General features: G+C 37.3%; 1 protein-coding gene across 7 annotated transcripts in view; it reads left to right on the forward strand.

The window, feature by feature from the left end:
• The window catches only part of pcm1 (pericentriolar material 1), a 206,423-nt gene that overhangs the window by 2,421 nt on the left and 185,340 nt on the right, over positions 1–18,662 (forward strand). For all 7 annotated transcript variants that reach the window (XM_051928278.1, XM_051928280.1, XM_051928282.1 and 4 more), the window contains exon 2: positions 11,313–11,433. In XM_051928278.1, the coding sequence (XP_051784238.1) occupies positions 11,341–11,433 (93 nt within the window). In that variant the 5' untranslated portion in view covers positions 11,313–11,340. The remainder of the gene's footprint in view (positions 1–11,312; positions 11,434–18,662) is intronic.

Here is an 18,662-nt window from a genome sequence, read left to right on the forward strand (position 1 = left end):
AGGTGCTGGTGAAAATCACACCTTTTCACATTGTGAGCAATTTATTGTTGATTGCACCTGTTCTATTTCTTTGAATTTAACTTCCATTGTGAAAGGTGTACTGGATGATTAAGTAATTTGGTAGGCTATATGATACGTTCATTAGTGTAACAAAAGAAATAGCATAACTTGTAAGTATTTTATTTTGAAATACGGTACATTTCCAGCAAAACAAAGTGATTTTTGAAAACGCATGTGCTAGTGCAAGCAAGGTATACATTTTAAGTAAGATTCAAACATCTTAGGAAGTTAACTACATTGCAGTCCATAAGTATTCAGACAGTGACATAGTTGTTGTTGGAGTGGCTTTCTGTGCAAACATACTGATACTGAAATGTAATAAAGGGTATGTACATCTTTAATGCAGACTTTCAGTATTAAATTGGGGCTATTTGAATTAAAAATGGATGATCTGAAGTTCCTGCTTGTTGGATTTAGTTTTGTTGTCTTGTCCTGTTCTTTTACATTTTTGAAAGCAGTTTACCGGTGCTCATTTTTCCTCCAACATTAAAATCAAGTTCAGTTTAGTCCAGCCTAGGTTAAGGTGGTCATTGTGGCCAGATTAATTTTAATAATCTCAGAAAAACACTTAAATCTTCAACACAGTATGTTCATAATACATTTAAGTAAATGTATTTTATGTTTATCATTACTGGAGCTTGGCTGTATCCAAATACTTGTTACAAATTCAAAATGATTTTGTAATTGTAAATGTTTTGTAGTCAGATTTGTTGTTGTGTACAATAGTGAGAATTTTGTTCAGCATGACATTTCATTTATTTGGCTCTATGTTTCCATTAACAACCTATGAATGTGTTGATTGGGTAGTTTCAGGCTTTTGCATTTTAAATGCATGTTGCTTTCATGTGTTGATGCCATGTTTGCCATCAGCTGAAGGACCTACAGGGTTGTGTGCTCAGCCCCTTCCTATGTTCCTTGCTCACTTAAAGCTGTGTGCCCAGACACAGCTCCAACTTCATCATTACATTTACTGGGATCACCATCAGCCTGAGCCTGGGCCCGAACACCTGAAGTGATGAGACACTTATACAGAAGAGGTTTGCTTTTTTGATGTGTGATATCTGGGCACTTGCAGCCACATTTTACTTCCCAAGCTTCTGCCACAGATGATGATAATGAGAGATCAAAATTTCAGGGAGCAAGGTCTGGGCTGTGGAGTGGTTAGGGAAATAATCCATTTGTATAATGCGATTGCTTTCTTTGTTGTGTTTTTTAGGTTGTGCAGTGTGTTGAAGGAGAATGTTTGTGAGGTTGAATTCCCTTTTAATCTTTCTGCAATTTTTAAAGAGTCTTGATGAACAAATCTGAGGCATCACTATGACCACATAGCATAATCTACCATATCACTCCTGCTTCTTAAAAAAAAAAAAGAGAAATTGGTTGGCATTATTCTGACTGACTTTTTGTCTCCAGTTTATAGTGATGGATCCATGTTTCATCTTTTTATGATGGACTGTCACAAAAATCTTTCACTTCCAGCCTCGTAACAGAAGAGTAAATCTGTTTTTGATGTCTCTCTGATCAATAATTAGGCATCTTGCATCCTGAAGCAAAATAATGGATAACTCCCTGTAACCTCTTCCTAACTCCAAACTGCTTCACACATGTGTTGTGCCTGTTGCACCGCATAAATGCATGCCTTCTTACTACAGTTTCCTTTTGAATTCTCTAGTGTGTTGAAATTTGCTATACACAGCTTGAGGAGGAGAAGAAGGGGAATGGTATGGTGGTTTGTCCACTGCACAGTGTATAGTGCGACAAAGGAAAAGGAATCGTAGTTCTAAAAAAATGAACGATGTAGACCTTCACCTACACTGGGCATGTACACATCCATGACAAACTCTGCAGAGGGACTGTTGAGTGAAAATCGGATTCTTGTTTGCTTTATGCACTATCAGCACAGGCAAGACTGTGATGGCATGTTTATAGCATAGGAAAAACAGAAATTTTTTTAAGAATCTACAGTGAGCCCATGTCATGTTAAAGCACTGATTACATTTGGAATAATCTTCAGAACTGGCAAAAGGCATCTTGCAATTAAATAAAAACAAAGCAAATATTCAAGTGACACAAAGTGTTTGTTCGCAAGATAATTGGTAAGCATTCCACTGCAATCAGAGTGCATCTTATACCAATCATTTGTAAAATTAACTCAGTAGGGAAACATTCATACATACATATACATACAAAAGTGTATGTGTGTCTGTATCTTTGCTTTGTTTGCTTTACTGCACCTTTCCCTCTTTATCTTTCTCTATGTTCTCTAATATTGTGAGCTCGGCTACATTCTACACCCATTCTCCTCGTTAAGTGCCTTGTTATTAATTTTATAGTGGAATGTGCTGCTCTTTACTGAATCAATTAAGTTTATGTTTAAAATTTTGATTAGAGGCTGTCAAATGGGTTGTTTACATTCTAATTTTCATAGGGCTCTGAATTTTTCACTACACTGTTAACAGCTCTGGCCACAGAATTTATCTCTAAACTGTACCAATCAGTGAATAATTTGCCTTTTTTACGCATGTATGCAGCATTCAGACTATACAAAATGCGATTTAGATGCATACAGGTAAGCAGCACAACAAGCACCATGTAAAGCAACTCTTCTACATATGCATGTTATGTTGAAAAATGTTTTTCTTCTTTGTCAAACTAATGCCACATTGTCTTCACCTCACAAGCTTGTCTATCAGTTCCACTTCTATATACCTTTCTTACACATGTCTTTGCTGTCAAGTCTTCTTAGGTTGTGAGATGAAAGTTGAGCAAAACTTACTGTTTTTGTGCTACTGAAACAAAAGCTCTCGGTGATGCATCAAATGTGCTGTTTTACATACCAATCATAAATAATCTATATATATAAAATCCCTATGTGCGTCCAGGTGTCCGTGTGTGGGTGTCTTCTGGTGAAGTGCGCATGCGCGGGGCACGGTGTGATGCGCGATATTACTGTCAGAGAAAGTTAGAGGCGTTTTACGGAAATACAACCCAGGATTACTGCGAGAGGAAATTAAAGGTACACAATACAGTGACGCATATTACAGCCACATACAAGCCAGTATTCCTGTCAGAGGAGATTAAAGGCATATTACCGACGCGCACACCTGTATTACCGCCAGAGAAAATTAAAGGTATATTACGGACGTACAAGGTAGCGGACGTACAAGACGGTATCCTTCAATAAGGGCGCGCACAGGCATCCTTCAATAAGGGCGCGCACAAAAGGGCGACCTCAATTGGGCGCAGCGAATAAAGACGCGCGTAAATAAAGATGTGCACCTTTGTTGCTCTTCACATATTCCAGAGCCATTTGAACTAAATTATCTACGAACGCCTTTATTCGCCGCGCTCAATTGAGGTCGCCCTTTTAAAGCTCGCCTTTTTGTGCGCGCCCTTATTGAATAGAGCCGTACAAGACAGTATTACTGTCACAGAAAATTAAAGACACACAATACACGGCGGCAGCCCACGAAGAGTGGTCAGCTCAGCAAGTAAACATCAACAAAAGAAAGGCTGAAAGAAAGAAAAATACGACCAACAAAAAGAATGAGGTCAAAGTCCCATGCCATTTAATATAGACTGTTCCTACTAATGTTTATGCACTACTGTTCTAGCGCCCGTTATTTTAACGGGCTAAATGACTAGTAAATAAATAATGCTGCTGTGCCCAGAAAATAGTGTGCTACATTTTATCCTTGTATCTTCCATTTGTTACTTAAATATGGAGGAAACATGATCTGATGTCATTTATTGTGGGGAAATAGAGAGCCATAATTGCTCAAATGCACAAAGACATTTTTTAAAATAATTTTCAGAAAGCAATAAGTTGGTAAATATGCAACTATGGACAGATTACTTTAGATATTGGACATCTGATACTGAATAACAATCTCAGAAAATGTGAGGCACCTAACACTAACATTGACGGTTCAAAAGTTATGATTATTAGGACCACACCTCATTTTTAAATCCTCCATATCTCAGAAACTAATAGTTTTTGGCTCACGCTTACAATTTTTCACACTAGGTTTTTCGGCTCAGGACATTAATTTCAGCAAGAATGAAGCAAATTGGAGAGGGCCAATATCTGTTGATTTGGTGCAGGTTAATGCAATAGTGTATTTAATTAGATGTATATCAGGAATGCAAAGGTGACTATTTTGAAAGCCATCATATACAGTAATCCCTCCTTGATCGCGGGGGTTGCGTTCCAGAACCCCCCGCGAAAGGTGAAAATCCGTGAAGTAGAAACCATATGTTTATATGGTTATTTTTATATTGTCATGCTTGGGTCACAGATTTGCACAGAAACACAGGAAGTTGTAGAGAGACAGGAACTTTATTCAAACACTGCAAACAAACATTTGTCTCTTTTTCAAAAGTTTAAACGTGCTCCATGACAAGACAGATGACAGTTCCATCTCACAATTAAAAGAATGCAAACATATCTTCCTCTTCAAAGGAGTGTTCCAACAATGATGGATGGATTAAAAGCCAGAAGTCTGTATAACCATCAGCATCAAGTGACTCCGTGAGAACCCTAACTACAAAGAGGACTATTTCATTTATGTTAGGTAGAATGCCCAAAGGGGACTGGGCGGTCTCGTGGCCTGGAACCCCTACAGATTTTATTTTTTTCTCCAGCCTTCTGGAGTTTTTTTTTTTTGTTTTTTCTGTCCACCCTGGCCATCGGACCTTACTCCTTTTTATGTTAACTAAGGTTGTCTTATTTTAATTTCTTATTTGTCTTTTATTCTTCTTTTCTTCATTATGTAAAGCACTTTGAGCTACTTTTTGTATGAAAATGTGCTATATAAATAAATGTTGTTGTTGTTGTTGAGTGCGCGTCAGGATCAGAGAATGTCAGAGAGAGAGAGAGAAAAGCAAACAAATCAATAGGGCTGTTTGGCTTTTAAGTATGCGAAGCACCGCGGCACAAAGCAGTTGTAATGAAGGCAGCAACTAACACCCCCTTCGTCAGGAGCAGAGAATGTCAGAGAGAGAGACTTAGAAAAACAAACAAGCAAAAATCAATACGTGCCCTTCGAGCTTTTAAGTATGCGAAGCACCGTGAGGCATGTCGCTTCACGAAGCAGCTCCACAGAAGGGAGAAACGTGAAGGTAATCTTTCAGCATTTTTAGACAAGCGTCCGTATCGTCTAGGTGTGCGAACAGCCCCCCTGCTCACACCCCCTCAGTCAGGCGCAGAGAATGTCAGAGCGAGAGATAGAGAAAAGTAAGTTGGGTAGCTTCTCCGCCATCTGCAAATAGCGTCCCTTGTATGAAATCAACTGGGCAAACCAACTGAGGAAGCATGTACCAGAAATTAAAAGACCCATTGTCCGCAGAAATCCGCGAACCAGCAAAAAATCCGCGATATATATTTAAATATGCTTACATATAAAATCTGCAATAGAGTGAAGCCGCGAAAGTCGAAGTGCGATATAGCGAGGGATTACTGTATACAGAGTACTTGAATGCTGAAGACTATTGATAGAACAAGAGTGATGCTTCATTTTTAAAAACCAATCTATGAGAATAATCCATCCATTTTCCAACCCGCTGAATCTGAACACAGGGTCACGGGGGGTCTGCTGGAGCCAATCCCAGCCAACATAGGGCACAAGGCAGGAACCAATCCCGGGCAGGGTGCCAACCCACCGCAGGACACACATACACACCAAGCCACACACCAAGGCCAATTTAGAAACTCCAATCCACTTAACCTGCATGTCTTTGGACTGTGGGAGGAAACCCACACAGACATGGGTAGAACATGCAAACTCCACGCAGGGAGGACCCGGGAAGTGAACCCGGGTCTCCTAACTGTGAGGCAGCAGCGCTACCACTGCGCCACCGTGCCACCCATCTATGAGAATAATTCACTTTTATTTAATAAGCTGTAGTAAATAAAACTGCCTTTGTTTAAAATTGAGTAAACATGTAATATTTTAATAGTATTCATTCAAATTAACAATGACTCTTTAAAATGTTTTTAACATTTATAAGTAGATGGAAACTCTTTAAAAACTAAGAACAAAGGAAATTAAAAAAAAAAGAAAACCTGCCTAATTTAAAATTTTTGCAACTGAAAAAAATATTGTGACAGTTGTAAATATGTTTGTGCGTATATTTCTCTGTGCTTGTATATAGCATGGACTGGAAGCCCGAGAGGAATAACGGATGGATTGGCCGGCTAGATGAAAAGATAACTTTGTGCCCAGCAGGTATAAAATAATGGATGGACCACCAGAAGCTGGAACTTGGGAATGGTTCCAAGCTCTGGTGGTCCTTGTATGGGTGTTAATGTGATAGTATTCAAAAGTGCAGCCCTGTAGGGGTCCCTTGGAATCGATAGATGGTGCTGTTGGGGGAGGGCCACTGAACTTTGTCTATGCCCAGGAAGTGCTTCAGTAAGGAAATTGAATGGCACCAGAAGTATTCCTGGGTCTAGCTTAAAAAGGAGCCCACTGCTACACATGGAGTAAACTGAGTCAGGAGGTAGCAGGCACACTCGCTGGAGGAGTGAAGGATGAAGAATTGTTGTTTTATTTATTGTATTGATTGTAATTGTATTTGTGGCTGATTGTTGGAACGAGGCTTGTGGAAAGGTGCATTGGAAGGAATGAGAGTCCTCTACTTTATTCATGTAATGTGTGCTGTATTGCTGTATCTGTGATTTGGGGCTCTCTGTGGTTATTATATATTGACCAGGGGGCTCTGCCCGCTGCTTGCTTCGCCAACCCCTGTGCGGGCCCTATGCACTAGTCATTTCCCGGATCTGCCACTTGTGACGAATCGTGCTGTGCTTTTGGATAAACATAAATTTCAACTTTGTCTTTGATATCTCCGTCTTTCAAAGCTATTATCGCTGATAATTCGTCACATGTTGGTTTATTGTATATGCGAGCATGATCTTTCAGATTCATATAGAAATGCAAGAAAACTTAATTGTCCATGTTTTTCAGATATATTTTGTGTAAAGTGCGATACTTTTAGACGTATGAATTTGTATCCATTATTGGCTGTGGAATTTCTAATACGTCCGATCATTTAACTCTTTCGATTCTATGTTGCATTGCTTCTCTGTGATCACAAATATAAACCTGACCAAATTGTGGTTTCTTTGAAATTAAACTTGTAGCAGCTCTGTCATATCACCTATGTCCATATATTTGATGTCTTTTTCGCTGTTACTGTTATTTCACCAAGTAATAATTTCCATTTGTTAGCGCTAATGTCATTTTTACTATTGGTTTTTTGAGACTTTCGAGTTTTGGTACTTTCATAATCTTTAACCTGCTCTGCATGTGCATCATGCTAACGTTTTTGAACCTCTTTACAACGTTCTACTTTGTCGTCTTCAATTTTTCTTTTCTTCTTCTACTGTTTGTCTTTATTTCCGCACCTGCTTGGACCTGTTAGGTTAGGTTTTCAATTCATCTTGGCACAAAGTCTTGCATCGCAGAATGTGAAATTATCTCTCTGAAAATGACTTGTCCCAAGATTTTTTTACATAACAGAGAGATATATTTTGCATATATATATTTATTTACATTAATATAATGTAATTTATGTATGTATATTAAATGAAAAATGTTAGGTGAACTCTCATTGTGAGTCTCTTTGGGCATGGGAAATGGCATAGTATTATGTTGCAATTAAATAAATGAATCTTATTGTTTTTATTTGAAGTTTTTTTTATTAGCATTAGTATGTAGTAGTTGCTTCTTCATTAGTGATGTCTTTGTGTAAAGTTTTCTGTAGCCCAAACACAATTATGCATCTCACTGTATTGATTAAAGCAACACAAGGTTAAGTGGATAGCTTTGAAAGTTTGACTTTTATTTCAGATATTAAAGGGGTGTGCAAAATAAATTCAGATTCATTCATTCAACTAAAATGAGTATGTGACGGCTCTATTGGAGATGAGCTTTGTGCAGAAAAATAACAATGCATGAATACAAAGATCAAACAGTTAAGGAAATTAAGGAAAGGTTGCTGGTTCGAATCCCCATCACTGCCAAAAGAGATCCTACTCTGCTGGGCCCTTGAGCAAGGCCCTTAACCTTAAATTGCTCCAGGGGCGCTGTACAATGGCTGACCCTGCGCTCTAACCCCAAGGGGTATGCAAAAACTAACAAATTCCTAATATAAGAAATTGTATAAGGCGAAATAAAGAACAAAAAAAAAAATCTCACTGGAGTATGAGCACCAGGTGTCTAATGGCAAATGTGCCCTCTTGTTCCTCTGGTGAAAAATTGTCCTGTTAAATTTTTTTCACTACTAAGATTCCAGTTACTAATTTACTTCTTTACTACCTGTCACTTAACAGCTGAACTTTTTTTTTTATTTTACACTCAGTCCTTCTTTACATTTTCTACTGCCTGACCTTTTGAGTCTAGTTTTTGTTTAGCACTTAGAAACTCTTGCAGCACAAATCTAAAAGACATTCTGCTTAATACATTATGCTAATAATCTATTATTCCATGCCGAAAAAGGTCAGTCAAGAACAATGTCCTTGGGGTTCATTTGCCAAGTAATTTTTTTAAATCATAAAATATATTAAAATTCTGTTTTCTAGCAAGTTTTTAAGTAATGCATCTGACAAAAGGAGAGTCTCTCTCTCTCTCTCTCTCTCTCTCTCTCTCTCTCTCTCTCGTAACACATTTTACTTGAATAACAGCATGGCAACCTAAGATTTTTATTTTATTAAGTTTATTGTAATCATTCCATACAAATAGATCAATTTTTACAAAAAATAGGATTTAAAACAAATCAAACCCCATCCCTGAGAAGGAGAGCATGGCCAAAGGAGTAATACTTAAAGCTTGTAAATATACCTAAATTGTTGAGTTTAATAGGGCAATAAAGATAAATGGAGAAGAAAAAGAAATGCGGAGATAATTATTTCTTCTTATTCTAAAATATTATTGATTAAATCCTGTCAGGTTTTGAAAAAGTTCTGTACGGATCCTCTAACTGAGAATTTGATTTTTTTTCCCAATTTCAAAGAATATAAAACATTGGTTTCCCACTGACGTATAAGAGGAGAGTTATGATTCTTCCAATTTAACAAAATAAGTCTGCGTGCCAAAAGTGTAGTGAATGCAATCACAGTTTGCTTGTCCTTCTCCACTTCAAATCCATCTGGAAGAACACCAGACACAGCTATTAATGGGTTTAGGAGGGATTGTGACACCAAGGCTGTCTGAAAGGCACTTAAAAATTTTGGTACAAAATGTTAATTTGGTGCAGGCCCAAAACATGTGACCCAGTGAGGCAGGAGCTTGATAGCAGCGTTCGCAGGTTGGATCTTGCCCTGGAAATATTTTCGACAGTTTTAAGCGAGACAGATGAGCTCGATGTATAATTTTGAGTTGAATAATTATATGCTTTGCGCATATGGAGCTCGAGTGAATTCTCTGCATTGCTACCTTCCACTCCTTTTCTGATATATTAAGAGATCTTTTTTCCATTGTCCTCTTGGATCTTTGAAAGGAAGGGACTCTAATAAAATTTTATATATTGCAGAAATGATGTCTTAAGTCCTCGAAATTGAGCAGTATTTTTTCCAGCATGGTGGAGAGTACGAGATGAGGAAAATCGGGCGGGTTCTGTTTACAAAGTTTCTAATTTGAAGATAGTGAAAGAAATGTGTAGCTGGAAGGTTAAATTTGGAGTGTAATTGTTCAAAGGATGCAAAGATATTGTCTATATAAAGATCTCTGAGCAATTTAATCCCAAATCTTTTCCAGATATTAAAAACTAGATATGTTTGCAAGAGTTGAAAGAGGTGCTTCTCCTGCAGAGGTGCCACAGATAAAAGATTTTCCATCTTAAAATGCTTTCTAAATTGGTTCCATGTTCTGAGTGAATGAAGCACAATTGGGTTATTAGTATATTTGCGATAACTTGCATTTATTGGGGCGCAGAGCAGGGAATATAAAGAAGTACTGCAGGATTTTAGTTCTATTGCGGACCAAGCCTGCGTATGTTCATCTATTTGTGTCCAGGTTTTTATAGCTTGTATGTTTGCTGCCCAGTAACTGAAAATTAGGTAGAGCCATGCCACCTTCTACCTTAGGTCTTTGTAGGGTCGCTCTTCAGATACGTGAATGTTTTGAGTTCCAAATAAATGAGGTTATGGTTGAATCTAACTGCTTAAAAAATGATTTATTGATGTATATTGGAATGTTTTGAAATAAAAAAAAGAAACTTAGGAAGTATATCCATCTTAACAACATTAATTCTTCCAGCTAGAGTGAGATGAAGGGTTGACCATCTATGCAAGTCTTGCTTAATTTTTTTCATACAGAGGGTGGAATTTTGTTGATAAAGAGCTTTATGCAACCTAAGAATTTAAGGAAAGGTGAAATGAGTATTTTTATTTTGTAACCTGAACCTCAAGGCTCTTCTTAGTGTTAGATCACTCAAAAATGTGCATGTAGCACATCTTAATATAAAACACTCTGCACCCAGTTATACAGATGGTTTATTATAATACTCTATTACTTATGGCAATTCTTAGCATTAAACTAGTTACAAAAATAATTTAATTGGTATTTGGGTTATTTCTGCACTGTTGCCATCTTAGTGTCCTGTTAAAATGCTGAGTGTTGTGTAAAATCGCTTAATGTTCATCCCTCTCAAATCAAAGGACCCAAGACCAGTTCCTACCCCAACGAGTTCACCTGTTCTTTTTTTGGTCTTGTGAGTTTCTTAATATGTACATATTGGGTTAGCTGGTATCTCTATAAATTGGCCTGGAGTGAATGCTGATATGTATATTAGTGTTATTTCTAATGTACTGGTCTCTTGATTTGCTGAGTGGTTTGGAAAACAAGTAGACATCAAAACTACCCAAAGCTGTCATCCTAAATAGCACAAGGTTGACAAAGTAAGGTTTCTGTACAGGTTTGATGGGCTCAGCTTACATTGTAGTGTGAGGAGCTTGATAATAAAGCAGTACCATTGTATTCTCTGGACCAAGAGTAGCTAGTCATTTTTCCATAGGACGTATGACCATATTAGTTAAATAAAAAAATAAATATGAAATAATTATTTATTATTTTTTCCTTTTTTATTCAGTATGCAGCTAACTTGTTAAATTAAGCATTTGTTATGCTTGCATTTTCTTCATACAGCTGATAACTATTTTCATTTTGCTGAGATTAAATTTTCCAGTACATCAGTGAATTAAAAAGTTTATGCTAGATATATGAGCTTAATGAAATGTTTTGATTTAACAGGAAGGAGACAACTTACTAAGTCTTTGCAATGGCTACAGGAGGGTTGCCGTTAGAAGATCACCTTGATGATCAAGATTGGGTTGTCAGCAATAGTAGCCTGGAAGACCGACTGAACAACATGGTAAAGTTATGTTTTATTTCCCCTTACAGCCTCAGCAGCATGAATATTACATAAATGAATTGAGCTAGTTAGTAGAACCTTTTTGTTTATTTTTAGGGACTTGGGGGGGGGGGGGGGGGGGGCATACTGTGTATATAATGTGTTATACAATGTAAAGTTGTCTCACTTACTCATAAACAAATACAGTATTTCCAGTTAGTTAAAAGATTCTTTTTTTTCAGGATGGTACATCTAAGTCAGTACAGTATGTACAGTAATCCCTCGCTACTTCGCGGTTCACTTTTCGCGGATTCACGACTTCGCGGGTTTTTAAATACAAGTGATTGCCCGCCTATCGCGGAAGTTATGTTCCAGACCATTCAGCAACAGGAGAAAATCCGCGATATAGAAAGACCATATAAATAAACATTTTTTTAGTTTAAGCCTTAAAATACCCATCCCACATGCTTTAAACACATGTAAACTTATAAAACACACTTTGTTAACACATATGATATGTGGATGTCGGGCTAAGGATAAGAGTAACATCTCACTATTATAAAACATTTTAACTTCACGCAAGACAAGACAGTGAGACAGGAAAATTGGTGATGTACACCTAAAAGCCTGATTGTACAGGCTTTTAAATTATTGACACGCAGAGCGACAAGCAGCACAAACCCAGCACAAAGTCCACTTCTCCTTAGCATTCATTCAGCTCCCCACCCCCTTGACAATGCGAAGTGGCAGGAGCCTACTGCGCTTCCGGGGAGGGGGGGTTTTGAGCGAAGGTGCGTTCAGCTCTCACACACCCACACACACACACACACACTCCTCGAGCAGAGCAACAAGCAGGCATTTTGGCAGAAGCAGCACAAAGTCCATTTCTGCTCAGCGTGAGTTCAGCTGCCCCCCTTCACAAAGCGAGTGCAGACACATTGACGTCTGATCGCTGCGTGCAGGCAGTGTGCAGTGTTGGTCTGAGGTGTTTAAGAATGTAGAAAGTGTTTAAGAGTATAGGAAGTGTTTATAAGAGCGTGGGAAAGGTTAACAAGAGAGTGAGAAAGGTTTATAAGAGTGTGGGAAGGGTTTATAAAGCCTTAAAATATGTATAAATAATAAAATAAATATAGGTCGCTACTTCGCGGATTTCACCTATCGCGGGGGAGCTCTGGAACGTAACCCCCGCGATAGGTGAGGGATTACTGTATTTACTAAGAGAATATTTCAAGATATCAATGTTTATGGGTAAAAACCCTTCCTACAATTGAAATACTAAATATCCTAAAATATCAAAAATGCCTTGACTTGTTTGATTAAATTTTTTTGATTGTTGTAGAGAAAAGAAAATTGGCTGCTTTGTGTTTTTGTTTTTTTACGGTTCAGTATTTGTCAGTACTAATACTGCAGTGCTATTGTACTCTATCCTCCAGGGCACATCCTTGTATTTGACTCTAAAGCTGTAATTGATTACACTATCATTAATTTCTGTTTCATTTATCTGATTCAGTATCAATGAAGCTTTCCCTTAATATTAGACACCATATAAAGTAACATTATCTTTATCGACACACTATAGAAGTTAATAGGGAAAAATAGTATATGAAGACTACAATTGATATAGATGTTACACATCTAGAGAATAGATGTTCACATTTTCATTGTAAAAAAAAATGCAACCTGACATCATAATGGATAAAGGGAAAATTAGTTTTAGATCTGAAAAAAGTAACTGAGTCTGTGCTGCTGTATATACCCACTTTCTGTAGCACTGCCTGTTTTTGGTATATTAGAACTTGTAAAGAACTTGTTGAAATGCACAGAATGTCATCTTTTACATGAAATTTGAATTCTTTTGGTATATCAACCTAATCTATAATAAATCTTATAAATCTGCTGAGTATGGACAGTGACAGCAGTAAATGTCCCCACCCCTAACTGTGATACGACACATAGGTAAGTGTCAGTCTTTGAAAATGGTATAATGACCATTTCCACTTGGAATTTGAAATGTCTTTATCTACAGTTGATGTAAAACAAATTAAGCCTGTATATATTGCGTGCATCCATGAAGCAATCCATTGCCAATCGGATAGGAATTATAATTTATGACAGAAATACATTTTCCACCATGACATGGCACATACAAAAGTGTCACATGCCATATGTTTTCAAGACAATCTAAGTGTCTTGTTTCAGCTACCTGATGTATGATAAGAAAAGTAATAATTGTAATAAGTAGTGGTAGGAATCACCAGACACCTTGTGATTCTATGTGATTATGATTCAGGGAGCGATGGTGCTGTTATAAAAATATGTTTTGAGATCCGTTTCTCTAAGTATGACTTTATTAGTTCTATTCATAATTTTCTTCACATTGTAGCTTTTTTATGTGCATTCAATTAAGATCCTAAAAGCACCTAATGCCTTCTGTCTGTCTCATGAAACAACTTACAACCCAGTGGACTGGCTTTGTTAAGGTTTGGTACATTTGTTCTTTACAAAAAATTGTCATAACAGTTCAGTTTTTGTTAGTGTATCTCTATTTGAGATATCTTATGAGGTTCAGATATTTCAGATTTCAGAAACTTCCATTTTTGAACTCGACTAAGTTAAAACAGAGGAACATTCTCTGCAACTTCAACTTAGATTTGTTTACAATTTAAAATTTACCTTGAGAGAGGTAATTTCAACTTCCTCTTTTACTTGTCCAGCAGCTGCGTCTGATAGGAAGACTGAAATGCCAACAAAGCTGCTGAACTTTTCCCTGATGCTACCCGTATAGCAGTATGAATCAAGGATAAAATATACCCTTGTGAATTGTTATGCATATAGTGAATATTCTTATATTCAATATTTATTTTACACCAAAAACTACCTCACTGTTGCATTACCTACAGAGTATAATGATTCAGTGTTACTTAGATACTACGTTTTATTTGCAAATCCTCTGCTGTCTCTCATTATACAATGCACTCAACAATTTTAGCTTGATATCTGGAATTTACTTCCCATGAGTGGTACTTTAAAAAATGTTGTGTTTAAGAAATTTGAACTAGAATTAGTCACATACCCTCTGTAACAATAACAGTCCCTTAATTGCTGTAATTTTTGGAATCTTATATTCATGAAAAATATTTCATACTGTAAATAACCTATTTATACTTTAAGTAGTATACATAACATATTGTGCAAGTGCTTTTTAATACATTTTTTTTATGTATTATCATTGCCCCCCCACCCCAAGTATGACTCACTGTTGCAAAACATACAAAGGTGTGATAACTGACTGTTCTGAAGTAAATTAAAAATGCTCCAAATTTCAACCCGGTTAATGAAGTCCCTGCATACACGTGAATGTTAAGCCATGCATACATTTTCTGGTTTGTTTTAAGTGAAATGTTTTTCTTTATGCATATTTGTTTTAATTTATAAGTCCACATAAAGTCCAATTTTGGAGCTCTATTTATCAGTGCAGAATTTTTCAAGACAACATTTGTAATGCATTTTACAGTTCCTCAAAATAAGTGTGTGACAAATGTTGTGCCTGTGTCACTGCTGACACGGTAGGTCTGAAAGGTAAATGAGCAGTCAAGTAAAAATGACATTGAAGTATTTGCTTCTCCTTAGTGTTCAGTTTTGCTTGCACTCGTGTCTGTGCTGCTCATTTTTAAAAATTAGCATTTGGATACTATTAATGAAGTAAACTGTACATAAAATGTAAATTAAAAATGGTGGCAAAAGAAACAGTAGCTTTGAAAGCTATGGTTAGAAGCTTCTTAGAAATTTTGTAGGCCAGATATTTGTATTTGTAGAGAAATCCAGTACTTGTGCTCTATTTCTGAGGCTTATTAGTTAATATCGTGATCAAAATCCCACATTATTATAACAATCCCTTCTAAACTTTCATTGTAAATATTATTAAAAAGATGCATATTGAGACCTGGCTGCAAGTTAGGATATAGCGGGTTGGAAAATGGCTGGCTGGCTTATTGATTAGGTGGTCGATTATATATATTTTTTGATTAATCAATGGGTTGGAGACGGTGGCACTGAACAAAAAACAGGAGACAGAACTGCAGGTGGCAGAGTTAAAGTTGCAAAGATTTGCATTGGGTGTGACAAGGATGGATAGGATTAGGAACAGGTACATTAAAAGGTCAGCTCAGGTTGGATGATTGGAGACAGAGAGGTTTTATCATTGATATATTATTACAGCATTAATTAAAATTGTCAGTGTTTAATTGTTTATACAAAATCCCAATATTAAGCTCTTCTCCCCAGAACTTTTTAGTGAAATTTTTCCTGTGATGTGACTAATCACCCCTTAGATTCAGATTCTCTTTTACATAAATTGCACCTCACAACTTCCTACTGTATGTTGTACTCGTACCCATCTGTTATTTTTGTAATATCATAATTAAGTGCAGCACCATAAAACTGAAGTTATTTTGGTTTATTTTTGATACATTTAGCATTTTAATATTACTGACCATTCCTTTATGGGATGTTATTAACCCAGTCTGTCCTAACTTCCCTATCCTTTCATTCATTACTATAAATGGTCCTTGCCTAACCTAACCTTACACTTTGCCAATACTTTAGTGTACCTACAATTCAAATATAATTAGTGCTGGGAGTTATTGAGTTTAAAAGCACAGAGGACAACAATATATCTGATCCTTTTATTGCCTATTTTCTAAATATAAAGAAGTCTGGTTCTTCATTCTGATGAAATGTATCTATATCGCTGGACTAAAGTAAATAATGAAGCAGAACAGTTAATCTATACCAAATGATGAGAAAAATAAAATCAAACTATTTGCAACCAGCAGCACTAATCCTAACTGTTCTAAGTGCTTCCTCTTCTAATCTTCTGTTTTTTCATGCTTAACACCGCCAGGGTATGCGGATGAGTTGACATAGACGCACCTAGAAAGAGTGTTGGAGATTTTGCTGATTTTATTCAAATTCAGAAGAGTCATTATTGACTTTTGCATATTGATTTTTAATAATGTAGTAATAATAATAAAATGTAATCCATCATTTATCCAGAAAGTGTCCTAATGTCTCAAATCTATACCCTTCTGTCCTACACAAAGATTTAAATAACATTTCAAGACCACCTAACTTTTTAAGTTTGAATTGAAGTACTGTTTGTTAATCAGCTTTTGTTTTTTTAGCTTTTCCCATTCTGAACAACGACAACTCGGTCCACCCTTTCACTGGCTGAGAGCCTGCACATCCATTTAGGGAGATTTTCCACCTGTGCATCAGGAAGCCAGTAGTGTCTTAGACTGTCTTGTCTTTGAGGCAAACCTGAATTTCAGTCCCCCTAATTGAGTTCCCATTATCACTAATTCTGTGTTTCTGGTGAGTGATTTTGTGATGATTAGTTTCTTAAGAGAGGTCCTCGTTCCTTCCTTCCTACCAACCTACCACTTCAGAGATGATCTTCCTGGGCAGTGTGCACATCTTATCTTGCACTTGCATCCATCCATGACCAACCTATCTCTACCTGGATACTGGAAGCAGGTTTCTGAAAAGGTTTCTGAAAAGTCCAGCATCATGTAGTTTGCGTTATATTGCCTCATTTTTAAAATGTGGACATGGAACTACTTAGCCCTGCTTCTGCTGTCACCCTTTACATTCTACCACTATGAATTCTTCCCAGCTGGAGTGAAATTAATCTGTAGTAATTTTTGTTTACACTTTAATTCCTCTTCTCTAGTGAAACACACTTAACTTCTTACAATTGGGGGATGGCACACTGATTATTTCATTCATGCCTTCTCAGCCTTTGCACATTATGCTGCACAGTTAAACAAAAATCCCCTTTCACCAACACTCAAACACTCAATTTCTTTGCTCCTGAGAGGGGAAAAAGCTTATTAGATGGAACTTTTCTAAAAAGAAAGTATAATAAATACTTTACAGCTGATTTTTGGCTACTTTTAAAACAACCTTTTTGGAGAAAATGCTTTATTATTAGATTTTGCACTGAAGTAACATATAGCACTTAGTTCAGTCTGCCAGATATGGATGATGTCAGCACATTACTGCTCTGAATATCAGCAAAGCAAACTTTCTCAGCCAAAGCAAATACTCTTAGCACTAAGTCACCCCCCCCCCCCCCATATTTAATTGTGTTGATACTACAGTTTTGATTTGTGAAACCCTGCAGGGTAGTAGCTATATTTGAATTATGACCAGCAAAACAACAGTGCTTTAAACATGGCCTATAAATTAGTAGCATCACTTTTTCCACATTTTGTTATGTTACAGCCTTATTCCAAAATGGATTAAATTCATTTTTTTCCTCAGAATTCTACACACAACACCCCATAATGACAACGTGAAAAAAGTTTACTTGAGGTTTTTTGCAAATTTATTAAAAATAAAAAAAATTGAGAAAGCACATGTACATAAGTATTCACAGCCTTTGCCATGAAGCTCAAAATTGAGCTCAGGTGCATCCTGTTTCCCCTGATCATCCTTGAGATGTTTCTGCAGCTTAATTGGAGTCCACCTGTGGTAAATTCAGTTGGTTGGACTTGGACATGATTTGGAAAGGCACACACCTGTCTATATAAGGTCCCACAGTTGACAGTTCATGTCAAAGCACAAACCAAGCATGAAGTCAATGGAATTGTCTGTAGACCTTCAAGACAGGATTGTCTCAAGGCACAAATCTGGGGAAGGTTACAGAAAAATTTCTGCTGCTTTGAAGGTCCCAATGAGCACAGTGGCCTCCATCATCTGTAAGTGGAAGAAGTTCAAAACCACCAGGACTCTTCCTAGAGCTGGCCGGCCATCTAAACTGAGCGATTGGAGGAGAAGGGCCTTAGTCTGGGAGGTGACCAAGAACCCAATGGTCACTCTGTCAGAGCTCCAGAGGTCCTCTGTGGAGAGAGAACCTTCCAGAAGGACAACCATCTCTGCAGCAATCCACCAATCAGGCCTGTATAGTAGAGTGGCCAGACGGAAGCCACTCCTTAGTAAAAGGCACATGGCAGCCCGCCTGGAGTTTGCCAAAAGGCACCTGAAGGACTCTCAGACCATGAGAAAGAAAATTCTCTGGTCTGATGAGACAACGATTGAACTCTTTGGTGTGAATGCCAGGTGTCGCGTTCGGAGGAAAGCAGGCGCCGCTCATCACCAGGCCAATACCATCCCTACAGTGAAGCATGGTGGTGGCAGCATCATGCTGTGGGGATGTTTTTCAGCGGCAGGGACTGGGAGACTAGTCA

This window comes from Erpetoichthys calabaricus, chromosome 5 (assembly GCF_900747795.2).
Source record: "Erpetoichthys calabaricus chromosome 5, fErpCal1.3, whole genome shotgun sequence".
In the NCBI taxonomy this organism is placed as follows: domain Eukaryota; kingdom Metazoa; phylum Chordata; class Cladistia; order Polypteriformes; family Polypteridae; genus Erpetoichthys; species Erpetoichthys calabaricus.